This window comes from Penicillium mononematosum, assembly GCF_028829835.1.
Source record: "Penicillium mononematosum strain IBT 11891 chromosome Unknown utg000003l:1.0-8172316.0:1.0-8177699.0, whole genome shotgun sequence".
Classification (NCBI taxonomy): Eukaryota; Fungi; Ascomycota; class Eurotiomycetes; order Eurotiales; family Aspergillaceae; genus Penicillium; species Penicillium mononematosum.
In genome coordinates, this window is record NW_026643273.1 from 1,925,508 (window position 1) to 1,951,314 (window position 25,807).

The 25,807-nt window shown below is 50.1% G+C and overlaps 12 protein-coding genes across 12 annotated transcripts; 3 read left to right on the top strand and 9 right to left on the bottom strand.

The window, feature by feature from the left end:
* Positions 1-482: 482 nt before the first annotated feature.
* On the bottom strand, positions 483-3,410 carry N7519_005672 (uncharacterized protein; the record flags this gene model as incomplete). Its single annotated transcript, XM_057292448.1, has 4 exons — positions 483-2,329; positions 2,350-2,482; positions 2,520-2,657; positions 2,712-3,410. 4 exons carry the CDS (start codon positions 3,408-3,410, stop codon positions 483-485), a joined length of 2,817 nt encoding a protein of 938 aa, XP_057147259.1.
* Positions 3,411-5,028: 1,618 nt separating this feature from the next.
* On the bottom strand, positions 5,029-7,693 carry pmt4 (dolichyl-phosphate-mannose-protein mannosyltransferase; the record flags this gene model as incomplete). Its single annotated transcript, XM_057292449.1, has 5 exons — positions 7,627-7,693; positions 7,279-7,561; positions 5,554-7,195; positions 5,336-5,488; positions 5,029-5,303 (listed from the first exon to the last, which is right to left on the bottom strand). Exons 2-5 carry the CDS (start codon positions 7,459-7,461, stop codon positions 5,029-5,031), a joined length of 2,253 nt encoding a protein of 750 aa, XP_057147260.1. The 5' UTR covers positions 7,462-7,561; positions 7,627-7,693.
* Positions 7,694-8,170: 477 nt separating this feature from the next.
* N7519_005674 (uncharacterized protein) lies at positions 8,171-9,067 on the bottom strand (the record flags this gene model as incomplete). The annotated part of the gene is made up of 2 exons (XM_057292450.1): positions 8,171-8,691; positions 8,776-9,067. The coding sequence occupies 2 exons, from the start codon at positions 9,065-9,067 to the stop codon at positions 8,171-8,173; spliced, it is 813 nt and encodes a 270-aa protein (XP_057147261.1).
* Positions 9,068-9,571: 504 nt separating this feature from the next.
* On the bottom strand, positions 9,572-10,885 carry N7519_005675 (uncharacterized protein; the record flags this gene model as incomplete). The annotated part of the gene is made up of 3 exons (XM_057292451.1): positions 9,572-9,997; positions 10,057-10,549; positions 10,878-10,885. 3 exons carry the CDS (start codon positions 10,883-10,885, stop codon positions 9,572-9,574), a joined length of 927 nt encoding a protein of 308 aa, XP_057147262.1.
* A 963-nt stretch (positions 10,886-11,848) lies between these two features.
* Positions 11,849-12,580, bottom strand: N7519_005676 (uncharacterized protein; the record flags this gene model as incomplete). The annotated part of the gene is made up of 1 exon (XM_057292452.1): positions 11,849-12,580. The coding sequence occupies one exon, from the start codon at positions 12,578-12,580 to the stop codon at positions 11,849-11,851; it is 732 nt and encodes a 243-aa protein (XP_057147263.1).
* A 608-nt stretch (positions 12,581-13,188) lies between these two features.
* Positions 13,189-14,893, top strand: N7519_005677 (putative MFS transporter; the record flags this gene model as incomplete). The annotated part of the gene is made up of 4 exons (XM_057292453.1): positions 13,189-14,238; positions 14,289-14,653; positions 14,705-14,804; positions 14,870-14,893. The coding sequence occupies 4 exons, from the start codon at positions 13,189-13,191 to the stop codon at positions 14,891-14,893; spliced, it is 1,539 nt and encodes a 512-aa protein (XP_057147264.1).
* Positions 14,894-15,129: 236 nt separating this feature from the next.
* Positions 15,130-16,490, bottom strand: N7519_005678 (uncharacterized protein; the record flags this gene model as incomplete). The annotated part of the gene is made up of 6 exons (XM_057292454.1): positions 15,130-15,455; positions 15,511-15,584; positions 15,653-16,032; positions 16,085-16,161; positions 16,220-16,256; positions 16,317-16,490. Coding segments are annotated over 6 exons (1,068 nt in total), but the record flags the coding sequence as incomplete, so codon positions are not given.
* A 1,344-nt stretch (positions 16,491-17,834) lies between these two features.
* Positions 17,835-20,049, bottom strand: N7519_005679 (uncharacterized protein; the record flags this gene model as incomplete). Its single annotated transcript, XM_057292455.1, has 3 exons — positions 17,835-18,965; positions 19,021-19,866; positions 19,924-20,049. The coding sequence occupies 3 exons, from the start codon at positions 20,047-20,049 to the stop codon at positions 17,835-17,837; spliced, it is 2,103 nt and encodes a 700-aa protein (XP_057147266.1).
* Positions 20,050-20,326: 277 nt separating this feature from the next.
* Positions 20,327-20,769, top strand: N7519_005680 (ATP synthase subunit e; the record flags this gene model as incomplete). The annotated part of the gene is made up of 3 exons (XM_057292456.1): positions 20,327-20,347; positions 20,411-20,600; positions 20,702-20,769. 3 exons carry the CDS (start codon positions 20,327-20,329, stop codon positions 20,767-20,769), a joined length of 279 nt encoding a protein of 92 aa, XP_057147267.1.
* A 449-nt stretch (positions 20,770-21,218) lies between these two features.
* Positions 21,219-22,019, bottom strand: N7519_005681 (CSN8/PSMD8/EIF3K family protein; the record flags this gene model as incomplete). The annotated part of the gene is made up of 3 exons (XM_057292457.1): positions 21,219-21,487; positions 21,560-21,741; positions 21,805-22,019. 3 exons carry the CDS (start codon positions 22,017-22,019, stop codon positions 21,219-21,221), a joined length of 666 nt encoding a protein of 221 aa, XP_057147268.1.
* A 325-nt stretch (positions 22,020-22,344) lies between these two features.
* N7519_005682 (dolichyl-diphosphooligosaccharide--protein glycosyltransferase subunit STT3) lies at positions 22,345-24,901 on the top strand (the record flags this gene model as incomplete). Its single annotated transcript, XM_057292458.1, has 6 exons — positions 22,345-22,474; positions 22,525-22,548; positions 22,642-22,722; positions 22,806-23,399; positions 23,454-24,579; positions 24,631-24,901. 6 exons carry the CDS (start codon positions 22,345-22,347, stop codon positions 24,899-24,901), a joined length of 2,226 nt encoding a protein of 741 aa, XP_057147269.1.
* Positions 24,902-25,320: 419 nt separating this feature from the next.
* N7519_005683 (uncharacterized protein) lies at positions 25,321-25,765 on the bottom strand (the record flags this gene model as incomplete). Its single annotated transcript, XM_057292459.1, has 3 exons — positions 25,321-25,400; positions 25,564-25,688; positions 25,752-25,765. The coding sequence occupies 3 exons, from the start codon at positions 25,763-25,765 to the stop codon at positions 25,321-25,323; spliced, it is 219 nt and encodes a 72-aa protein (XP_057147270.1).
* Between the last annotated feature and the right edge of the window lie 42 nt (positions 25,766-25,807).

Genomic DNA, 25,807 nt, shown 5'->3' on the forward strand with positions numbered 1-25,807 from the left:
CCATGTCTCTTCCCGCGCCGATATCATAAGAAAGCAGAAAATGAAAAAGAAAGAGGAGAGCTCCGAACTCAAAAATCAAAAATAGACTAAAAGCACAAGGAAAGCATATGTATTCATACTTGTAAATGTCGAATCCCTGTGCCCAGACCGGAATTACCATGATACGATGGTAAGAAACCCCGGGGCAGGGAACGAGGAGTGACATACAAGATGCGAGATGAGGGCAAGGGATGCATTATCGAGCCCATATCCAAATGGCACGGCAAGCCCTTCTCTCAGTTGATGGTATGTGCGTCATATGTCATGTCGTAGAGAGAGCGGGGGATATTAGAAGACGGAAGCGGAAATGGAAATGCAAAGAAAGAGGCAGGCTATACAGCGTAATGCGGACAGATTTCTTTTCAGATGCAATGCAAGCACGCTTTCATGGTCGAGTTGTGGAAAGATGAAAGGGATAAAGGATGGGAGACAGAAGCAGGGACTTAGTGCACAGCGCTCAGCAGATCTCCGAACGAAGACGTCCCTCGCTTCATCTTCCAGCTGCTCTTCTTCTTCTCGCGTTTCTTCACCATGTCAGCCCAGGCCTCGTCGTCATCCTCTTCATCGTCGGAGCCGGGCTTTCGATTTGCAGTGCCGGTGCTCCGTGAAACGGGGCGGACGGTCACAGTGGCGAGATGCGATTTCGGAATGTGCGACTGAGCCATCGGGTTGTGGTTTTCGTCACTGAAGGGCTTGTTTGTCGAGGATGCCACTGCGTAATTCGATTCGGGCTGCATGACTGACACTGGCCGGTAACGAGACGCCATTCCCGCGGTGCTGCGCTCCGACGGAGCAATTGACGGGGCATATCCGGTACTGGGACGGAATGGGTTGCCAGAGAGATTCGGCATGGGCGAGCCAGTCCCTCGAGAAATGTTGGGGTCAAGCATGCTCATCGTACGCTGGTCGATGTGGGGTGGAAGCGAGGGCGGAACATTGAGAACGGATGATGCAGGCATGGACATAGGCCGCAAGTTCGGATTGCCAGTCATGGATGGGGGTCCTGCTATAGAAGGAGGGCCCATGGGAGGCATGGCCATCCCGCCACCAGGCATCATCATAGGAGGCATTGGCATGCCTTGCATCATAGGCTGACCCTGCCCACCTTGCATTTGCATCATTTGCTGCATCCACTGCATTTGCATCTGCATCATGGTGGCCATCTGCTGCGAGAGCTGGATGGAAGCTTGTTCCCCAGCGCTAACGTTTTGCTGCGGCGGCGGCATCATGGAGTATGGTCGAGGCACTCCTCCCATTTCGTGCATGGCTTGTGTGTTCGGGCTTCCTCTGCGCATCGCCCGCGCCCGCTCCTCATTTGCTATAACACCAACAAGACCCCCGGAAGGAGGTGCTGGGGACGAAGATCCTCCATATACCGAACCACCTCCGAACGCCAACGATTCACGGTTGGAGTTGTTAACCAGACCTGCACCGAAGTAAGGATCTCGCGGCAAGTTCCTCGCAAAAGGTGGCAGACCGCCTCGGCTGCCGTTGGGGTCGGCCCCCGAAACAGAGCTGGAAGATGATATATACGGCGGTTGCATGGATGCGCGAAGGTTAGGGTTGGAGCTGACATTGTTCAGGCGGGTTGGTGGGCGGTTCTGACTGGGGAAGCCGTGTGCGGCCAGAATTCCAAGCGGTACATCGTCATCCTCTTCCTCGCTGCTCTTTCCACTGGTGGACTTCTCGCCTAGTACAGACACGCGACTGGGGTGCAAATTGGGCGTGCTATTGCTAGCTCCGCTCATGACCGGACGTAGCGATTGCACAGGTGCTTGCTGGCCAGTGATCTTCATCATCTGCTGGCGATACACAGAGAGATGAGCCTCCTGCTTTCGTCGTTGGCGTTCCGTCTCACGTTGTTTCTCCACCTCATCTTCTTCGTCGTCAAACTCCTCATGATCAGACTCTTCATCGCTCTTAGTCGCATCGCTATTGGAACGTCGAAGCTCCTGTTGCTGGCGATAGTGCTCGAACTGAGATGGAGTCATCACCTTGTTACCCGGAGAAGTTGACTTGGGGAGAGCATCTGCGTACTGCACAGCCAAACGCGCATGATCCGCAATGGAGGGATCCAATCTGTCGGCCGGAGCGGGCGAACCGCGGGATTGGAACATATTATCAGTTTCTGGGCTAACTTGGCCAGAGTAATTGGGTGCTTTGCCCTTATCAATCAAGGGTGTTCCACCAGAGGAGCTACCCTCAGCCCACGGCGAAGTGCCTTCTTTGCTCCACAGGATAGATTGTCGGACCATTTTGGCATCTTCGTCGTCAAAAGGTGCGGATTCCCCTTGGCCGAATATATCCCACTCCTGCGCAGTCCTCCTCTCTCAGTTCCCCGCGGGCGCTCCAAGGAACGATGTGAAGTAGTGGCCTCAGCAAACTGATTGGGAGACGGTGAAAGCTTCCGGAAACCAACAACGGTATCGAGGGTTGACTGGCTCTGGTCAAGGGTGGAGAATGCGGGCCACGTAGCAAACCCTCTTCGGACGGGCGACGATCCCATGAGTAAGGGGTGACTCGACAGCAGTGGATCGATCTGTGTTAATCGCGGCGGGTGCCGCAGCCCTGCTTTTTTGGAACTCGGGCAGAACATGCGTCGGCGGAGACGAGGAGTACTGCGATACTATCAGCACTGCATCCTTACCTGGACGAACGATAATAGGTCTTACCTTGCCCGGTCTAGGGGATGACTCCCGTATTGCTGAACCCTCTCGCGCATCCATATTCTCAAACATCTTGTTAAAATCGTCTTGCGAGCTGAGAGCGAAGTCTGTATCGGGCAGCTTGGGTGGAGTGGCGGTGCTGTCAGTGCTGCCCGTCACCGGGCGATTCTTCGCGGCATCTGGTGTTTGTTGCCGAGGTACCTGCGGTCCCGACTTGCTGAATCGACCACCGAACGAGAAAGTTCGTCCTGCTGCGCGCAGTGCACTCGTGAGCGGTGGCGGAGCTGGTACATCATGGATCCTGGAATGCGGGGATTGGGTCTCGTCGGGCGGCGGGACTTCGGTCGATGATGGGAGGGTGGATGACGAGCTTAGCCTGGTTGACGTAGAACTTTCGTAGTTACCGCTATCACGGTTCCCAGTCAGTCGTCTCCTGAGAGAATCCATGGTCGATGGGCGATCGTACCGGCTCTTGTCCAGGGGTCGTTCTCTCTCCGCAAAAATGTTATCAGAATCCTCCATCATCGACGGCACCGTATGGCCCTCACTCAGCGGCTTGGTCAACGCCGCTCCATCTGTCATGGATCGATGAGGCCCTGGGCGCTCGAAGACTCGAAAGGAGGGTTGGTGAGGGGTTTCCACGTCGTCTAAAACGTTGCCGGACGATTTCCGCCTCGTAAAGCTTTTGGGCAGCTTCATAGGCATGGGAGCGACTTCAATGTTCTGATAGATCGGGCTGGTATTTGAATAACCGGCCAGTGCGTTAGGGGGGCAGCTATCTCATTAAGGTTTGACGATCCTTGTGTGTCCTCTGAGGGTGATGTGTCGAATGCAAGCGATGCACGAAGAAGCGATCAGTCCAAATAGATTATAACGATCGAGGGTAAACAAAGCAAAGCTTAGGGGGATAAGCTGAGAAAGAATTGAAGTCAGTCAGAAGCTTTCAGGGATAGATGAAGCACAACATGGGTTTGTCAACGGAGTGATGAAAGGCCCGGCAGGAATCCACAGAGTGGGTTGTCTTGCATGTGTCCGATCCGATGGCATCTCACAACCTTGGAACAAATTGGATACCTAGGTAATTATTCCCAAATTCCTTGCAGGGCCTCGAATATGTGCTTTTTTTTTTCCTTTTTTTCCTGTCTTTCTTTTTCTTTTTTTTTTCCTTGAAAAAGAATTTGAACCCACCATAAGTATCGGGTGAGACGCGGAAATGTCCGTTTCAGTTCTGTCAAAGAACACACCAATAAGAGCCGAAGATGGGAGTGGAGAGACTGTGAAAACCACCAAAGGGGAGTAAAGAATGAAAAAGAGAGAAAAAGAGAGAATGTGTACAAAGTACGGAGTAGAAGAGGCAAAAAAAGAGACGCTACTGAGTCTAGTCCCTTATCAGTCCAGACGTGGTCTGAGTATTTTGACTACTATTGGCATTCTAGGATTATTAGTACCTTAGGTTCTATGGATATCATATCCATACTAGTAATACTAATAATACTACGGAGTATTGTGTGCTTTTATTTATTTAAAAATTGGGCACAAGTCCATGATCTCATAGGACTCCAATGTGAAACCGTTTGCTATACATAGTAAGTGGGAAGTGGGAGTGTCTTTGTACAATAAACAGTGGGCTGTTTCTTTTTGTCTAAAAATAAACACAGAATTTATGAAAAGGCAAAGCCAAAGAATGTGGAAAGGCGAAGGGGTCTAGGCATATGCACACAGTCTGGAATATTAATCTAGACAAAAAGACACCTTAGTAAAAAGTACTTTATACTTTGAGGACGGCATACACGAAACATGAGATTTTCGTCTGCTCCAATGCGATGCGCACATGTCACTGATCGTCGTCACGTGTCAAGTCGATCACGATCGGCATTGGCACATTCTTCTGGCACTATCTCCTATCGACAGATCCACATACATGCATCTGCATCTCCAACACAATACAACCTGGATCAGTGTATTGGAGAGCTTACACGGTCGGCTGATGATCCTGTACCACCAATAGTGACACAGGACTCGACCGAGAGATATTCTAATATTCTAATAGACACGGAAGATGTCCTACATCGGGATCGAGTAAAAAGAAGAACTCAAATGGCCACACATGCATGCACATACATAATGGTTTCAATTGATACCAAAGGCCAATATCAATCCTCCATCATGTTTTCAATCGCGCAAAGAAAACACCTTCTCCCCCGCCTTTTATCACAGATTATAAGTTATCTTACAAAAATTGCGACTTTGCAATTTCAGTTCAGCCCATCGTTCTTGAATGGGTCTGTTCTCTCAGATTGGGCCAACAAGGCCTACGAGGAGCTTATTTGGCAAAGTGCAGGTCGTAGTTCAGCCACTTGCGCGCATTGACGCCCGCCACATCGAGGCCGGGGGTACCGTAAGTCAAGGGCGCATAGAAGATGAAGCCCCAGATGGTGGCAGCCAGAATGATAAGTGTGGCAATCCAGCCTGCGATGAGCGACCTGCAGCCCATGCGTTCCTTGGCGGTGATGAACCGTCGCAGGCTGCTGAGAGACCGCGCCTTAGACTTGCCCGAGGGATCATCCACAGGGGAAGTGCAGTGCGGGGATCGAGCGGCTGCAGGTTGAAAATGAATTCAATCAGTGCACCACACACCATGGTGGACGCCAGGTGCGAGGGCAGGTAGTGATGCAGGAAGCGCTGGCGACCCATCAGCCAGAAGGGGAAGTAGTGCGCAGCCCAGCACAGGAACAAGAAACCGGTGCTGTTGTACAGACGCGAACGCGTACCGGGGCCCCAAACTGATGAACATGTTAATTACCGGAACCAAAAAAAGGATAAGAGTAATGTTGGTTTTTCGACTTACTTTCTTCCAACGCATCAACACCACGGCGAAGTGAAAGCTGGTCAGCACCAACAACGCCGGCAAACACGGCCAGAATACTACTGGCAATCCACCATCCAATGGGGTTACCCAAGAAGTAGATCTGCTCACGAGTATCGTTCTTAGTCCAGAAGCTCACACCCCGCAACAGGAAAGGCCACTGGAAGGGCTCGGTGGCATAGGGGTGGCTGCTGGTCAGAGCGTTGTTGTGGTGGAACATGGCACCCTGCAGCTCAAAGTACTTGCGCAGGAAAGGCAGGGTCTTGACCTTACGCTCCTCCTTGACCAGGCGAGGACTATCCTCCGCCAAGTTCTCGATGTTCTCTACGTACCACATGTTGCTGGACTGGAGGATATTCTTGTTACCGTTAATTTCAGCCTGCTTGTAACCCCACTCTGGCAGAGGGGTTGTGTGTGTCCACAAAGCGACCCGAGTTGGGACGTGGACCAGCTTGAACAAGCTAGCAAGAGTACGGAACTCCTGAGCAGTCTTGCCCGACTCGATCTTGAGCTCGAACAGGGTGTCATTGTGGCGCTCACCATCAGCCAATTCTTGGGAGACTGTAGTGAACTCCTGGTTGGTGGGGAAGAAGGGAGATGCAACATCGTGAGTCAGGAGATAACTCTCGGTTCCAATGTGACGGAGCTGGATGATGTCGCCATTGCGCACGCTCTTGGGCTCAGACGGATCTGCCAGAGGCTCGGCCGGCAGGATCTGCCACTGGTTGTTGGTGTCGTTGTGGGGATAGCCAGTGACCTGCTGGCCCTGGCTGGAAATACGGCCGTCGTCATAACGCAGGGGGTACTTATCCCAGTGGCTGTGGAGGAAGACCTTAGTGTCCTTGTGGCGCATGGTAATGGTGTCGAAGTATTGAATGCCAACGGACTGAGCGGTCATCTGGTTGTCACTCAGAGTCTCCTGGAACTCAGGGGTCATGAAGTCGTCACCGGGGCCAGACCGGTTGAGAATAGCGAAGTGGACCTGGAACCAGAACAAGTAGAACATGAAGGGGATGATGACCAATCCAACAGCGCGAGCAATAAAATGCTTGCCCCAGCTGATCATACTCAGCGCTCCCTGCTCGCGGTTGATATCCAGGAGGTTCCACAGGTCAATGAGGACCGCCGCGCCGATGGTCACGAAAGTGAAGAAACCGACGTATTTGGTGGAGATGACACAACTCATGCAGAAGCCGGTCAGGAGAAGCCATTTCCACCACTTCCGGCCGAACGGTTCGTGACGCAACTTGTAGAAACGGACGTAGCACAAAATACTGAGTGCCATTGACAGAACTAGGGTCGCGTCCAAAAGGATCAGGCGGTCCTCACCCACGTGGGCGTTATCAAACACCATCAGACCAGCAGACAGCACACACGCTGGCAGGGAGTAGCCAGACTCCCACATGATGAGGAACACCACGGGAATTGTCAAGGCACCGAGAGTAGCCGGCATGGCACGGAGGGAGAGGTAGGGCACATTGTTTTCGATGTAAGAGTCGCCGATGTTCTCAAACAGGAAGCTTCCATCGAAGCCCACGAGCCAACCCATGAGGGCAAACAACAGCTTTCCAAAAGGCGGGTGCACATCGAAGAAATAGGTACGTTGAAGGTAGTAAGAAGCGAACTAGACAAGTCATATCAATGTTAGTCGAAGGGCCCCCTTTTCCGTAGAGATTGTGTCACCACAAAAGGCATTCGATCTCCTACCTTGCCGAAATGAACCTCATCGAATACAACCTCATTGGGGTAATCGAGGCGGTAGAACCGTGTCGCGAAAGCCAGAAGGGTGAGAATCACTATGGCCAGCCAATAGTCCCATTCCGACTTCTGTTTGACCGGCACCGACACGGGAGTCGAGGTATCGTCAGAGAGGCAATGCGGTGTAAACATCCTTCTTTCCGCCTCTCTTCCGCAGAGAGGGCGAAGGGGACGACATGTTGAAAATATGAAATGTAGAGAGCGACCGAGAAACTACCTATAGCCAAATAGACTTCCGGGGGGTGTCAGTAATGATCAACAAAGCAGAAAAACAATATGGGGAAAGAGGAAGCTTACCAGAATCACCAAATAAGCATGGCACCCAACAATTGAGGCCAAGAGAACTATGAGAAAGGGAAGGAGAAGTGGAGGGGGATGACAGTAGAACGTTGCGTGTCTTCTTGGTTTCCGGGCAGGGCGGTGGCCCCAGGCGGATCTACCTGGGTACGTATACAAATCAACAAAAAGGGTGAGATGTACTTTGAACACCTCCTTGTTTCATTGGTCGAGTCGAGATTTCAAAGAAATTGAACCTTGAAAGTTTCGCTTTATCGTCGATTTACATGTATAGTGTCCTATGATTGCAACCTTGGAATCTTTTCATGCAGATTCATGCAATGGCTTGGGACATGGGATCTGATCTCTTCTTTGATCGCCTTCCGTTGGATTTCTGGCTTTTAATTGGACAAGTACTCACACATGAAGTTCTCATATGTTCTCTTTAAAATATTTCTGGTCTGGAGTCTTGCTGGTTGATAAATAGTTTCTCTAGTTGGCCATTGTCTAGTGTAGCCCTGGAGATATGTAGAGTGCCGAAGTGGTATATATATTCACGGATTAACTAACGCCTTTCATCCTCAACCTCCCGAATAACAAGCCACAAAGCCTTCCTGAAAGGATCTTCTTCCTGCTTGATCTCCTGGTTGTAAACAACACTTGGCCTACCCCTGTTTCTCGTCTCTTGATCTCTCGGCTCATTATACTTCTTCAACGAAGCGTTGAACCGCGTCAACTTAGACTTGGAAGACCAAGGCAGAATTTCAAATTCGAGCTCAGCAATCCAGGGCTGCAGAGTTGCAATCCTCCGCTGCAAATTAAGCTCCTGCTGCTGCCTTTCATCTATCTCAGCGTTTGCCATGGACGCCTCATTCTGAAGTTGTAGAAACAGAGGCGCTTGTCGATTGATCTTGCCCTGAGAATCCAATATAGGAAGTTTTGCTACATGTGCCAGCGCATCCAGCTTCCCAATTTCAACTCTCAAGCCACGTGGACCGAAGATGTCCTTATTAGCTTGTTTGACGGATGAGTCCGTACGGCTTTTGGACATTCCTTGGCTACCCAGGCTTGCGAGTCCGCTGACAGCTGTTCCAATCCAGTGCAGTGGGAATCAGGATGGGGACGGACTTCAGGATTCCACCTGTTGCGTCTAGGACTTGCAGGGTGGACTGGCCACTATGTCTTTGTTCAGTTGGTCAAGGAAGGTGAGGAAGGATTCCTTGGGGAGTTGGTGGTTTCTTAGGACGGGTGGATATGCGCGGATGAAAGGAGAATCAGAGGAGGAGGTGATGGCTGGAATTGCGATTGGTTTGTGGCTTGATTGAGAAGGGGCCTGTTGTACTGGTAATCGGCTTGGTTGTGTTGAGGGTCCTGCTGTGTATGCTGGAGGGTGATCTGCTGCCTCTCCCTCATCAGAGCGTCCCATTTCCTCAAAGGGATTTTGTCTCTTTTCGTCGGCCATTGTGTGTGAGCGAAAAGAAAAGAAGCTTCTACTCGTAAGCGTCGCATGGGGGCCAACATCCTTTTAAGTGTAAAAGTGGGGTGGCCTCAGCCCTCAGATTATTCTAGTTGCTTGAATTGGTTAGAACAATACCTCGATTATAAAATAAGCCTTGACTTAGCCACACCTGGGCAGCATCCATGGCCTTTCTAAGGTTGGTTTTGGGCTACGCTACGCCTTATCGGGTATCCTGTGCGAGATGGCGTCACCCGCGTAGTATTTATTCCACAGCCTCAAATTATATGCCAGTTACTTATGGCGCAAACAAGGTAGTATGGTATTTTATTTTTTATTTGAGTTTTTATTGGTTAGGTGTTCGACATAGAACAAGATCAAATGCTCAAAGCAAACCATCACTCCCAATAATGCTGTCAAACATACGCAAAACGGATTGGCCGAAGATGAACCCAAAATCTCAAACAAATATTATGGTCCATGGGTATCACTCAAGTACAATTTAGGGCCTTAATCATCATCCGTAATATTCAAAAGCTCCAATTCCGTCGAGACCAATGCCTGGAACTCTGCCCGGGGCATTCCAGTGGCCTTTGCCAAGCGGAACAAACTTTTGATGCTCGTGCCAATATGTTGTTTCACTCCCACCTCGTAGGTGGACTGGCTCTCTGCCTCCTGTTCCAGCTTGGCAATAGCATCAGAACCACCGGAAGATGTAGAGGCCGGCCGTGGGTGGTTTAAACATTGTGCGGCCTCATCACTGGGGACATGGCCTGGAGAATATCCGTTGGTGCGCGGCTCCTCCTCTGAATCGCCTCCGTTCACCTGTCGTCGCAGGAGACTGGCCAGCATATCCCCGTTGAGCGATGACGGACCAACCTCCGGTTGTTCCTCCGTGGGATCATGATTGTCCATGGCCGGCTGCACGTCGCCGTACTGCGAGAAATACGACTGCTCAGATAAACCAGATGGACCCGGCTTTGATGAAGCAGCACGCGGCGCGGGGGTCTTGGCTCCGGGGTGGAGTCGTACTGAGCCCAGTAGTCATCGTCGTCGTCGTCATTCTCCATGCCGTTGTCCTGGAGCTTCTCTTCCTCAGCAGCCTTTAGAGTGTCAGCAAGGAGCTGGTCCTTTGCCTGAATATTCGCCTCCCCGATGGAAGAAGCCCAGGTATTGTCATCCTCAGAAGCTCCCTCCCGCGGCAAAAGCTCCGCGACTCGCCAGCCACGGCCACCTCCCTCCTCGTCTGTCGGGCACCACAGATAGACCACCGTCAAGCTATATTCGGCGAGTGGAACTTGCGCTTTGAGAGTCTCATCGTCGATACGCTTGTATGTCACCGGAAGTTCATCCGGAAGCTCGATCTCGCCCGATACGGGGTGTGGTTCAAAGGTGGCACCGTCAATGACCCTCTGCAGACGCTCTGCTTTCCCAGAATCCCAGCACAGTAGCTGGAGCCATGAATCAGTGGACGAAGTGGATAGCGAACTAAGAACCCCGACTCGTTGGCGCAGAATAGGAGAAAGAAGTGGTAACAGAGCTGGGGGAGCGCGGGGCGAGACAAAGGCTAGTGGGAGGCAGGCGAGGAGGGGGGGAGTAGTTCGCGAGTTTCGGGTGGGTTGATGAGTTCGACCATAATGGATATGTAGTGTAGGTATGGGATGTATGAAATGCGGAGAGAGAGAAAACAGAAATCGTGGGGCAAAGCAGTGTTTTGCAAGCTCTCTCCATTCGACCGAACGTGGGGCGACAAACAGAGCAATCAGCGGGCCGTAAAGCTTACTGGGTCCATGGTTCAATCGGATCTTCTTTGTACCTGGACATTTTGGATATTTGGATATTTGGATACTTCTCTATGTACATTCTACTATAGTTTATGCTTATATACTTCTATTTGATTTTCTTTTTCCTATTTTAGACTTACGCGGCAGAGGCTCTAATTTGGATCTTTTCTTCCTATTGGCCCTTTCGGATCTTATCCATACCTGGGTAGAGGTAGAGAGCCCAGTTGGACATCAACCTGAACATGAATATCTACACATGTAATGAAATAAACCCATGCTTCCTTCCAACCTCGGAAGTCCCACATTCCACATTCCACACCCCAGATATCAGCTGTCAGCCTGGGATACATTCGGAGTAGAATCTGCCACCGGCCAATTTAAGATCATTTCGGTACTACGGGAGTACGGAGTACTGAAAAAAATACAAACCCGTATGCCTTCGGTCCATTGTAAGGAAATTAGAGGAAGATAAGATCACAATATACAACAATATACATTATAAGCATATGCTATACTACATGTATACTTCAGATATTTAGATGCACGTTGGTTCTGGTTCTCCCGAGTGGGCCTATCGAACCCTTCGCATGCCTGAGAAGTTCACGCAAATGGCAACTTTTCGCGTTCATTTGCCGGGATATCAATAAGACCTGGAATGATGGTCTTCTCACTGGCTGATGTCCACAGTTTTCTTTCCAAGATTGTCCGTCTGTGGGGGCTAATACTGTGCCAAGCACTACCAACTAGTGGTACTTATGCGCAATGCAAGGATTCAAAGCGGAATTAATTCCTTAAGCATAACGGTACTACTAGCCCCGAAAATCCCAGTATATCTGTCAAAACACATTAGCTCTGCACGAATACCTTGGTATCTGCCTATATAGATAACCCCCGAAGATATCCATCTAGATAGTGCTCGGATCGTTCGTCTTTGACTTGAGAAGCCGTTCCACACCATACAGCAACATCCCGATCGCTTTCTGCAACTGCAGTTGCTCCTTTGTTATTCCCCAAATCCCTCGGCAGCAAGATTAGCCAGAGCCCGATCGTAAAAGGCTGTCTCGAGCTCCTGACGATCCTCCGCGTCTTGCCAACCACTTGGGGTCATGGACCCAAAAAGACTATCCATGAAATGGAAATTTGACCCAACTGGGAGGTATAAAGCACTATCCCAATCTAATACAGCTTGAACCCCGCCGGTGGATTCGTCAATAAGATAATTAAATGGGCTGAGATCCTGGTGGGTAAGGGTGATAGGGAGGGTAGCGAGATCGCGTAGCTGTGGCCGGAGCTTGCTGATGCAAGCAGAAATGCTATTCTTAAGAATTTCGTTTCGGAAAATATAGTTATTGACCGTATGACAGATTCCACCCAGAGTAGAGGTGAGGTCGGATATAGTAGTTTCGGGTATAGCAGTGTTCACTCTAGCTCCCCAGGTAACGAGATCCGCAAGGTCCATAGCTGTCACCATCTTCTTCTGTAGCGGCAGTTCAAAGTCCTCGCAAGGCATCAAGAAACTGATATACGGTGCCCCTTCAGCGAATGGCGATGTATACACGGACAGTCCTTCGTACATGCCTTGGTATGTTACTAAGGGCACAATAGGTCCATGAATACGGCTAGCTTCGGAGACTCCGGAGAGATCTTGCTTATCGCTTCGGAACTGGACGGCAATGCGATGATCGGCATGCGCAGAGTGAATGGAGTTGGTATGTAATATAGCGGTATAGCTCATGCTTCCCTGCTGGGTTGAATGTCTACCTTACCAGCAGTGCTGGGAAGAAGGATCGGGGCAATATGGTGCAAGACGAACTGCTGACAGGATACCTGGGAGACGTTTGACAGTGGCTCGAAGAATTGAGTCACGACTAGTCTCTGATAATCGTCCATTGTAAGAGCCTATCCTCTCTAGGCATGACGCTTAATCATTCTCTAAACGTGAAAGCGAGGAGTCTGAGTATGCTGTAGACGCTTGAAATTTTCGTTCAGCTATGTCGCGGGGTCCAATTTGGAATGTGCCCCGGTCACATGCCCTCGGTGGGAATTCTTCAAATTGTCTACGCGTCTACCCCGTATGAGTCTGAGAAATTGATTCATAGACTGGCTTGTTTCAGCCCTATAATCTTGCACATCATGAAAAAATAGTCCCGAAATATCTGGATTGCTAATCCGAGGTCCGACATACGCGCGCTAAGAGACGCACTACTCTGCCGGCTTCTATCACGTTCTTATCCTGGAATGCCTGGGAAAACAAAAGAAAGACTGCACCATCAAGTTAACATGTGATATATCTGATTACAGAAATCGGGAATTGGCCTGATCGTTCAGACAATCAGTCGGAAGATGGTCGACTCAGAGAAGGGCCAATTCTCGTTCACTTTGAGACCAACAGCCCCAAAAGCCCCTACCCCGGAGCCAGCGGCAGAAGAGACCAACGCGCAGTTCGACAGTGTGATATTCGATAGTGCTCCTCTTGAAGATGGCCAAAGCAATCTCAACCCAGGGCGCGGGGACGAGTGGGCTGCTCTAGAGAAGCGGGTACGATGGAAAGTCGATCTCCGTCTTTGTAGCATCGGCGGGCTCTTATGTAGTCTCAATTTGCTAGACTCGGGCATTCTATCCTCGGCATCGGTGACGACTATGCTCGATGATCTTGATTTGAACCAGGGGAATCGGTACTCCGTCTCTATATTTATTTTCACAATTGCCAGTGTGGTCTTTCAGCTGCCATGCACAGTGGCAGTTCGCTTTGTCGGTCCACGCCTCTGGTTTTCGACAATCACATTCGCATTTGGGCTGTTGACACTGTGCACTGCTTTTGTTCGCAACTGGCAGCAGATGATTATCCTGCGTGTTTTGCTCGGTATTTCCATGTCCGGTATTTACCCTGGTCTGACCTACCTGGTTAGCGCCTGGTACCCGCGGCGAGAACAACAGCTCCGATTTGCATTCTTGCAGTCCGGGGAAGTTGTGATTCTGGCGACTGGCAATATCGTCAATTTCGGTCTCAATCATCTGAACGGTGTGGCCGGGCTAGCGGGTTGGCGTTGGATGTACGTTGTCCAGGGTCTCATTACTTGTGTCCTTGGTATTGTTACCTACTGGTGGATGGTCGACTTCCCCGAGAATGCCCAGCGCAGCTTTTGCTTTCTTTCTGATCAAGAAGCGCGCCTAGCAACGCGCCGAATCCAAGATGATCGAGCTGATGTTCTCCCCGAACCGTTTACATGGGGCACGCTTCTTGCTAATTTCAAGGATCCGAAGATCTACGGCTTTGCTGTCATGTTCTTTTTGCTCAATCTCATATCAACTGCCTTGTCGTATTTTCTACCCATCATCTTACAATCCGGTATGGGTTTCAGCACAAATAAATCCATCCTGCTTTCCACACCGGTAAGTTGATCCAAAGTATAAAATGCCGCACTTTCTGACCCCTTCACTAGCCCTACTATTATGCTGTAATCCCGGTTATTCTCACGTCATTGATCGGAGATTTCTACCGCGTCCGTGGGCCGTTGATCGTCTTCAATGCCCTTGTCCTCATAGCTGGTTTCCTGATGTTCGGTCTTCCCGGATCTACTCTGGTGACAGTGCGTTACATCGGGACCTTCTTGGCGACCGGTGCTTATATCTCGAACTGGGCCGCCCTCAATGCCTTCCAGGCCAACAATATCGTGGGCCAGTGGAAACGAGTGGCCACTGCGGCGGCGGTCACTGCATGTAACGGACTTGGAGGTGTGGCAGGCAGCTTTATTGTCCGGCAGCAAGAAGCACCGCAATATCTGACCGCAGTTTGGGTGTCAATTGGGTATGTCTCAGAACCTATTGGACACCGGGATCTCGCTGACAGCATTACTAGTTCCCACATTCTTCTCATTGCTATCGTGGGCGCATTCACGATTTACTTTTACTTCGCCAATCAGAAGCAAGGGCGGGGATCAAAAGTACTTGAGGGTGTGGTGAGTGCCTTTTATCAACGGTCGGTCAATTATATGATCTTGCTAACGAATGAAACCCAAAAAAGTCTGGATTCAGATACACTTATTGACGAAATGCACGTATGAAAACTCGGCAAGTCGTATTGACTGAACACAGATATCGTTTTCAGAGGTGATATGTAGATAGATACATTTTGGTTTACTAGCCAAAGCACATTTTTTGGGGTTTCTAGGCATTGACCGTCACCCAACAATTAGTTGGTGTCACATTTTATGATTATATATTAATAGATATAAAGCACTTCTATTCATGACCCACCCCAACACTTTGATGAGAGCCACACACCTCGTCATCCATAAGGATCGACCATCTCTGATCCTCCAAATCCGCCAACGAAGAAGGCAATGACTGCGAGCTATTTCTGTCTTTCTCTCTTAGTAAATGAACCTCTCTAGGGCGTGTGATGCTGTCCCCACTTTCATCTTTTGCGGGTGTTTCTCTCGAATACAAGAACCGGTGTTGACTTCTGCGAGGCGTGGACCTAGCGAACGTTGTTCGAAAACGCCGGGGCATGAACTGAGTGAAAAGTGGCCAAATGCTGATAATGCAAGCAGCGATGATAATCAAGCTGCCTTCGAGAATCGTTAGGACACCATATTTGGCCGCGAACCCTGGTTTGATATAAATTAGTACTTATTTCGATACATATTTGGGATTGGCTCTTACACGTTGGGTCGTCCCTAGCAAAATCTGATTCGGCGAAGTTTATCACCATTTTCGAGATGCTTGCCACGTTTCCTCTAAGATGTCCCGTCAGTATTTCGTAATTATTCCAAGCGCAGACGATGGCAAAGTTTGGATAACTCACAGTCCACCCAACAGAAAAACACCCGTCACAGCCAGTTTATGTGCTTTAGGTACATGCAATTTCCACACAGCTGGAATGGGAATCACAAGGATCAACACACCAGTAAGGACATTAACTGGAGCAAAGATTCGATAGGCGTCGATTGGATGAATGCACGTTCCACCTGGGATACTTCGATCCCATATGTACGCGAATGGTCGACATTGGAGGAAGTTCTCCAGAAGAACGCTGACTCCCAGCGCAAGAACCAGCGATCCTATTATGTAGACAAGGATCTGGAACTTTCGGGTTGTGAAAATACGTAGATAGAATAATAGCACGGCCAATTTGGCCGGGGTGATAGTGAAGGGATAATCGAGAGTTTCAAGAGCAAGGGTGCACTGGATGTTGTCAGTCTGCTACCTAGGGCTCAAGTGAGTATAGAGAAAATACCTTTCTTGCGAGAATCACCTTATCAGGCATCTCAGAAACGTAGTCGAAGTGGTACCCAATTACGCCGATTTTGGCCACTGCATGATATGTTAGCATCGTTGTTCTTTGAATTGGTTGCTGAGACCGTTCACATACAGACAATAAAGATCATTGAGCATGCCAAACTTGCAACCTGGACAGTGGGATGTTAGTATGGTGTGTTCAAATAGCTATGTCCGAACGGGATACGTACTAGGGCAAGTAGGATCAGATAGTCATCGAGGCCAAACTTCACCCGCTGCATAAACCGAGTATAGAACTTGGCTGCAACGAAGACAGTTTGCACAGCAGCAATGGCAGCAGTAGGTCCCACTAGGCCATTGCCACTATATGGTTGTTGGTGCCCCTGGTTCCAGTCGGCACCCATGACAATGAGGAAAGGGAAATTGTAAACCTCATATGTAGCGTAGCAACTCGTCTGTGCTATAACAAGTGAGTAGGAATGGGTCCATTGATGGCATGATATATTAAATAAGAAAATATCTAACAATAAAACCCTTGAATCCCCGAAAGTATATCGGACCGCGGAGACATCCGTGGACATTCACGGAGATATATGAGGCAAGGGCCTAGCCAACCATCGGGACAAAGCCTTCGTTTAAAAGGGAGAATAACATCATCACCTACCAAGGTTAGCGATTCTAAATAACATTGTGAGGCGCAGGTCCGTCGCGAGTCTATTATTTTGAAGTTGATATCTTCCGTGGAATCCAACCAACGATTCCATGGGTTTGGAACAGATCTTCAAAGATCTCTTTCAACTATCAGCTCTCGAAGTCAGATGAGTGACATCATGACATACTGCTGCGGGAGCATCTCGGGGAATTGTCGAAGCCGACGGCTCTTGGTTCATGATAACAATCTAGTCCGTACGTATTGGATACATTGGTTTACAGAAGCTTACATACTTGCTTGCCCTCCGGTTTAGGAAACAGGCTGTGATCTGGTCGCGTGCTTGGCTTGGCCTCCACCTTTCGGGCTTCTGCCTCGGAGGTTTCGGAGTTATAAAAACAATCTCGCTCTGATCTCGGCATTCCATACCCATGGGTTCTCATATCGGGGACAAGAAGAGCTCGCCCTTTCTATACACCGACGTTTTACCAAATCTCGGATAAGAAGGGAGCCGATATGAACGAACTTTTTTATGGCGTATTGTTCGCGGCCTTGTTGCTTTGCCCTTGTCAGCCGAGATCTTTGACACACGCAATAAGTTGTGATCATGTCTGTATCAATGTATAGGGGTAGTCAATGACGAGACATATTACGGTTATTGCGAGGGCTTGACTGGCTCAGACGCCAAGCCTGTAGACTTGGCTGTCTACAAAGGGCTTTTTCGGTATCTCCGGGAGACATCCGTGGCGGCGGCCGGCAACATCCCGCGGCCTAAAGTCGAGTCTGTTTTTGAGGTCTGGCACAAGGTCCATTTCCACGTCTTTTCATTATCATTAGTTCTCAGGATCTTCAAAGTATAGTTTTGTAATTTAGTCGGAGATGAAGAGAGAACAAGAATCTAGGGACATAATGACGCTTTTCTATTGCAACGGCGATGAGATACATACACATGCACAAATTATGTGATCGAAGGGAAGGGGGTATATGGCAAGCAAGACGGGAGACCTCACAGGGAAAAAGGTAGACGGGGAAGGTCGGCCCGCAGAAGAAAACTACATCGACAATCGTTGGAAAAGACACAGCCCTTGCAGTGATAACCCTAAGCCATCCGATCCTTGTCTTTCTGTTCCAGCTTTCCAACAAGCCGCTTCATACCCGTCCACTCGTCCGCCGGCACTTCCTCTGGCAGCCCACAGAGACCCTTGCCAACTTCAAAGACTGTAACAACACCATTGAGGCCACCAGTTGCCAGGCGGCGTCCTTCACGCTCGTCCCACGCAACCTTGTTAAGGCTTCGGGACATGATGTTGCCATGGGTATTGTCGACAAATTCACGTGCAACTGGCACTTCAGTATCTGAAGCGAGGTCCCAGATTTCGACGTTGCCAGCACCATCGACAAGAGAGAACACACCAGGCCGAGTTGGGTGCCAGCGGGCATCGTAGACAACATCGTCACGGGTAATGTCGAGAATGGGTGAAACGACTTGGGATTGGGCCAGGCCAGATGTGGCAGAGGCGGTCGTCGCAGGTGGCCGCACACGCCAGAGCTTCACGCTCCAGTCCAAACTGGAGCTCAGCATAAGATCGCCAAGGTCTACTGGTCCACGACCGGGGTGGAATGCGGTAGACATGATTGGTGCCGTATGCCCCTTGTAGGCTAGGCGGTGGTCTGTGCCAGACTTGGCTCCGGCCCGGTCGTACCGGTGGCATGGGTAGATGACTCCTTCTTCAGTGCCGACGATGAAGAACGTAGGATCAGTGTGAGGGAACGACATGGTGGTTGGAGCAAGATCCTCAGTCTTAGATGGGGGAGGAGTAATCAATTCCACTCGGTCTTGTGGGTAAGAGAGCATATCCATCGTCCAACCGCAAACCACACCGTCCGTGGAAGCGGTCATGATATTATGTGCATTCTGTGTGCCAACAATCGAGATGCTGTAAACGGGATGGGCGTGTCCGCCGCCTGATAGGGGGGTCTTTTGTACTGGAGAGCCTCCACCGGCACGCGAGGAACGGGTGTCCCATACGAGCACCTGTCCCGAATAGGAGCCTCCAACAACAAGGTTCGGATGGTAAGGAGAGAATTTTGCGGTAAGAATATCGGATGTCGAGTGGAAGACATATTCTGGACGAGTTTGCAAGTGCTGATTCCAGATCTGAACAAGGCCATCGGGTTCGTGAGGAGCTGAAGTATTCTTGGTGTATGATGCAAGCAACAATTCAGGGAACTGGAGTCAAGGTTAGCGTGAGCCAAAGCACATTTATTGTAAATGGAAAGCTTGCCTTGGGAGAGAAACTTAAATCACTGATAATGCGATTCTTGCTCCATCGTTCGTCCCAGAAATGGCACACTTCTTGCATTCCCCTCCTTTTTTTCCCAGTCTCCTCGTCTTCTTGCAGATGCCCATCCGTTCCACCAAGCTCATAGTCTGCCAGGACATCGTAGTCTTCATCCAAAGCTCGCTCGATGACCTTGGAAGAGCGCTCCACGAAGTCCAGGAAATCATCCGACGACGTGACTGCCTTCAGCTCGTCATCATCGAGTTTGCGTAGAGGATACCGCAGCTTTGTGGATTGTGCAGCTGTGTTTTCATTACTATCGACCTGATTGGTAGCCTGAAGCTCGTCCTCAATTTCCTTGCGAAGCTTCTGTCGGATTTCCTCGTCTCTCTCACGGTCTCGTCGACTGAGACGCTTGCTCGACCGCGTGGTACCGGGCGACTCCTCACCGTCCGAAGCGACAGACCCTTCAGCTGTCTCGGGCTGGAAATCTAGTTCGTCTGTTTGTACGGCCTTGCTATAGGTGACAACTTCTGGTTTTGGTGTGGATTTGTATTCGGGTTCAAGATCAGGGGGCTGCGGGGCTTCCGTTGCGGAGGAAATCCAAGGCTCATCTGTTGTCTGGACGGCAATGGACTGGGATTGGGGTCGTGATGGAGCTGCGTATGTATCTGGATTCTCCCCGCTTAGTTGGCTCGCACTCAACACGGAGGTTGGTCGACTTCCTCTCCGCGACTGGCCATCGGCGCCGTGGCTGAGGGAGGCCGATCCTGGGCGGTCGACCAAGCGAGAGATCAAGTCATCGAGGTCGTGTCTATTATCTGTGCGGCTTGGAACTGGTGAGATAATCTAGCAAGGTTGTTAGACCTGGACGAGCTCCGTAATTCATTCACATGCCGCGGTTACCTCTGAAGTATCGCCGACGCTGGTTCGGGAGGTGAACTCTTTCTGGCGCAGCTCGCGCTGCTTCTTGAGCTCCGCAAGCTTGGCCCGCTTTGCGAGGATCTCATCCTTGCGCTGCTGCATCGACATCTTGCACAATCATGAAAGGTTAGACCAGATGCAACCGCGTTCAAGCGTAGTACCTCCACTGCGCCCGGGGGTTTATTTACGGGGATGACTAAGCTCCGCCTTCGGGATCTCTGGAGCGGTCCGGAAAAACTCGCGCGCGCAGAACATGAACTGAACCTCGCCATTTGACCAACCTGGAGATTTATTGCCATTGACGGTTGACACCTGTTGCACGGCCCCTTCTTCCTACACAGTTTATTCCCTCATTTAATTCCCGTCTTCCGGAACCCTCGCAGAAATGGCTAGCCAGGGTGTCAATGTGAGTATCGGCTAAGGGTTACCCTTCCCCGAACGTCTGTTGACCACATCTCCCAACCTCCAGGTCCTCCGTTACTCGGCTCTCGTTGCCGGTCTCGTCTACGGTGTCTACCACCAGTCCTCCCTCAACTCGGTGACTAAGCGCGCAGAGATCGAGCACGAGTATGCTCGCAAGGAGCGCTTGATCGAGCAGGCCAAGGCGGAATACAAGAAGAAGACCCAGCCCCAAGAGACCAAGACACAGACCAGCGGACGTACGTTTAATTCCCTCCGATGATACAGCCCAGACATACCCAACGACATCCCGAGCCGCCGCGTGTCTTCAAGACCCAAAGTGCTGACCACAATCCCATAGTTATCACGAATTTCGAGGATCCCAAGTTCGACCTGGAGGCATTCTTGAAGGCTAAGGCTGGAGAGTAAAGGTGATGCATGATATAGAGGAGGAATGCTATGCAATGATCTCTTTGCGGGAATCGCACCTCCCCAGGGTATTAGACGTGTTTTGCTCAACTCCGCTCCATTTTATTGTACGATTGTTTGGGTTTAATCTGCCCCCGAGCTGTGGCATTGCGAGCGCAAGATGGAATGATTTTTGTTTCTCATTTTTAGAATTTTATCTGGGTCCTGTACATACCCTGGGCTGCCGTGCGCCTGTACACTACAGTTGGACCACAAGCAAGAGCAAAAGATCGTGTTATGCATTCCGGCGTTATCAATGGTCCTAGTACGTACCAGACCAAGTTTAGTTTTGGCGTCCCGGTCCTCGCATCCCACACCCCGAACAGAAGATGTAGCCGTGTGCAATGTAGTCCTCGGGAGAGGATTTGATCTATTAAGTAGACTTGTAGTTCTCGAGGATCCAAGCAAGTTTAACATGCCCGCGTTCCCAACATTGCCATTGCCTTGCGAATCCCGTTGGAAGACTGAGGTTCCGTGGGCGATACCACAATAGGTTTGGGATGCAGCAGCTTTGATTCCGAATCCCATGACCACCCACATTTCGTGAAATTCGATATTATGTTTGGATCTTCCTTCTCGGCAAGCTGCTCATCAAGACCCAGGTGGATCGCTGCTGTAACTAGTCGTATAGCTTCGTAAGACCTGCTCACTGCGATCAAGGTCTTGTCTTGGAAGAAACCTAATTATAGAATAATTGGTCAATTTTAAGACCTTGCTGAAAAAAGAAGCTCATTTGCCATAGGAAACATACTCTCATATCTCCGAACTAGTGGCTGTAAAGCGTCTGGCCATGGTAGGCCTCGGAGTACCTGGTAGACCTGTGCGTGTTGAGTCTGCCATACCGCTCGCAGCAAAGTCAAGCAGTTCTGTAAAGAAGGGTCATATTGTAGCAGGGCTTCGGGAATTCGTTTCGTTAAGGCGCGAGCTTCAGATCTGGTACTCAAGCTTTATTAGCAGTGTGGCAACCGTCAATAGCACTCTGGCTAAGCAACTAACACTTGGTCGGTAAGAAGATGGACGAGAAAGAAGCTCGAGTAGAACATGCTCAATAGTGTGGAGCCATCGCCGCCTGCGTTAGGACCATTGCTCCCGGTAGAAATGAGACATGCTTGAAGCTCATATCGTGATAGGGCTTCGAAGAGCTGTGACGGTGGAGCGTTGGAAGCCACCAGCTGTGAGAGCTGCTCCATGGTCAGTGGAGGCAGCTCCATATGGGTAGGTGAGGTGTAGATAAATTGCAAATGGTTTGTTGTGGAATACTGATGTACTCAACAGTGGTAAGTATACTGAGTCAAAAGTTAGTGAAAAGAGCTCTAAGCAAAGATTATTGATGGGTCGTAGTATTGCGGGGAGCAATCGGAGGTGGCACCTCTGGCCGGTGCCAAGACCTTCAGAAGTGACCACCTTGCGCAGCTCTTGCTCTTCCCATCTTCCACCACGGCCCTCACCACTGGCATCTCAGCCCAATTCATTCCTTGGTTTCATGTTTCTAATTTGATTTCTGACTCTGGACTTTGCTCCGTTTTCAAGGCCATCATGGCCCCGTCTTCGCTTGATGTTGTCCTGAAAGGCAGCTCCGGCCGGAACACGCGCGGTCTATTGCGGGTTATCATTCTCTGTACCATTGCCGCCGCCGCAGTGTCCAGCCGCCTGTTCAGTGTTATTAGTATGTGTCAATTGACATCCTTTATGACCAATATGCTAACTATTTCCTAGGATTTGAAAGTATCATCCACGAATGTATGGTTTCCTTGCGCTGCTGCACTAGATGCGGAGGCCACCTCGACAGTCCCCCGAGCATACAAACCTGATATTGATACCGTCTTATTCTAGTCGATCCGTGGTTTAACTTCCGCGCGACAAAATACTTGGTCGAAAATGGCTTTTATAGCTTCTGGGATTGGTTTGATGACCGTAAGGCCCCTTCCCCATGATTGCACGTCCTCCGCATGATAGTATAAATGGCATTATGCTGATGGAAATGCTTTGTGCTATAGGAACATGGCACCCTCTTGGTCGTGTTACTGGTGGTACATTGTACCCTGGCCTGATGGTGACCAGCGGCGTGATCTACCACATCCTTCGACTCCTTACCATCCCCGTCGACATTCGAAACATCTGTGTCTTGCTCGCCCCCGGATTCTCTGGACTGACAGCACTGGCGATGTATTTGCTCACTTCTGAGATGTCCGACTCTCCCTCCGCAGGTCTCCTCGCCGCTGCTTTCATGGGAATTACACCTGGTTACATCTCTCGGTCTGTGGCAGGCAGCTACGATAATGAAGCCATTGCCATTTTCCTGTTGGTGTTTACATTCTATCTTTGGATCAAGGCCGTGAAGAATGGCTCGATCATGTGGGGAGCCTTGACTGCATTGTTCTATGGATACATGGTTTCTGCTTGGGGTGGATATGTCTTCATTACCAACCTGATCCCTCTCCATGTCTTTGTTCTTCTGTGCATGGGGAGATACAGCACTCGTGTCTACATCAGCTACACCACCTGGTATGCCCTGGGAACATTGGGAAGCATGCAGATCCCCTTCGTCGGTTTCCTGCCTATTCGCAACAGTGACCACATGTCTGCACTTGGTAAGACTCTTGGATTCTGAGCCATCCCGTTGTCTCATTCTGATTATTTGATAGGTGTCTTTGGATTGATTCAATTGGTCGCGTTTGCCGAGTTCATCCGAGGCTACCTGCCCGGAAAGCAGTTCCAGAAGCTCCTCACTTCTATGGTCTTGCTTACCTTCGGCCTTGGATTTGGTGGTCTTGTCCTGCTGTCAGTCTCTGGGGTCATTGCTCCCTGGAGTGGTCGCTTCTACTCTCTGTGGGATACGGGATACGCCAAAATTCATATCCCAATTATTGCCTCCGTTTCTGAGCACCAGCCCACCGCCTGGCCTGCCTTCTTCTTTGACCTGAACTTCCTTATTTGGCTGTTCCCGGCCGGAGTGTTCATGTGCTTCCAAAAGCTCAAAGATGAGCATGTCTTTGTGGTGATCTACTCGGTCCTTGCTAGCTACTTTGCTGGCGTTATGGTCCGTCTGATGCTAACCTTGACCCCTATTGTGTGTGTTGCGGCTGCTCTGGCCCTGTCGTGCATCCTCGATAACTTCCTGGTTGCGTCGACACCGAGCACTGAAACCAAGGCTAAAGCAACTACGGAAGATAAGTCACTCCGATCAGCCCGAAACCCCGTTGTCGGTATCTACTCCTGGTTTTCCAAGTCTGTCGTGGTGGCCTCGGTCACTCTTTACCTGCTTATGTTTGTTGCACACTGTACCTGGGTCACTTCCAACGCATACTCCTCCCCCTCTGTGGTTTTGGCTAGCAAGCTTCCTGATGGAAGCCAGTTCATCATCGATGATTACCGTGAGGCCTATTATTGGCTCCGCCAGAACACCCCGGACAATGCCAAGATCATGTCGTGGTGGGATTATGGATACCAAATTGGTGGTATGGCTGACCGCCCTACTCTGGTCGACAACAACACCTGGAACAACACCCATATTGCCACTGTCGGTAAGGCAATGAGCTCGCGCGAGGAAGTCAGCTACCCGATTCTGCGTCAGCACGATGTTGACTACGTCCTGGTCGTGTTTGGTGGACTACTCGGCTACTCGGGTGATGATTTGAACAAGTTCCTCTGGATGGTTCGTATTGCCGAGGGTATCTGGCCAGACGAGGTGAAGGAACGTGACTTCTTCACCGCTCGTGGCGAGTACCGTGTCGACGAAGAGGCCACTCCTGCCATGAAGAACAGCTTGATGTAAGAACCCCGCGTTTTAATTATCCAAGTCACTACTAACCCCACCAACAGGTACAAGATGTCTTATCACAACTACCAGTCGCTGTTCCCGGCCGGTCAGGCCATGGACCGTGTGCGTGGCACAAGACTTCCCAAGGAAAGCCCCCAGCTCAACACACTGGAAGAGGCTTTCACCAGCGAGAACTGGATCGTTCGTCTCTACAAGGTCAAGGACTTGGATAACCTCGGCCGTGATCACAGCAACGCAGTTGCCTTTGACAAGGGCCTCAAGCGCAAGCGTGCCACGAAGCGCAAGGGTCCTCGTGTTCTGCGAACCGAGTAGAGATTTCTTTTCTAGATTCATCTTGCATTTCCTTGTTTTGTTGGCTGTTATGATTCGCTCCGGCATAGCAGGCCATTTGTTTTGTGCCTTAAAACCATACCGAATATACTCTAGGTCTAGTTACCTAGAAATATATCAGTGCCTTTCGTCTCGGAAGGCTTATATGACTCTGCCTTCACCTACGTAATACTACACATAAAAGTAGAGCTGGGCCCTGCGAAGCATGATAGACATCCGTAGCCCAAATTCATTGTACAGCCTATATTCCAAGCCAATTCCTTTTGTGCATGGCAGCACAAATGCTGATATTATCGCTAATCCTACAGATCTGAAAAACAAGGTCTCCCTGAAGACTCCAAAACCCCAATTGCAGCGTCTACCCATCACCAAGTACCGGTCCGGTGGGAGTTAAGTGTGCTTCATTTCTTATCCGCGGGGGCATTGGGGACCTTGACGTCGGAAAATTCTTCTTGGCCGACAGCCTTGAGGGTGTAGGTATCTATAAATTGAAGCCATATCAGCATGAGGTCCTATCTTTTGTGGATATCGAGCTCGCATGGAGACTTCTTAGCAGGCAATTCGTGGTGGCGTGATCGTCCGCAGTTCGGAGATAGGAACAGGGTTGAGGCAGAACAGCGGTATGCGTCACAGGGTCTACTCACAGACTGCAATTGTAAATGCGAACAGTCCGAAGCCTGTAATGGTATTCTTGAACAGATATGGGCGGCGGGCGCGGAGGAGAGCAGCACCGGCGCGGTAGTCCTTGCCGTAGTAGGTGGAGTTGAAACTATCACAGAGGCATGATGTTAGCAAGATAAGAACTCTCTGAGTCCATAGAGACTATACATACATTCCGGTAGCCATGGTGAGAGTGGTTTTGTTGACAGAGACGTGAGACAAGAAAGT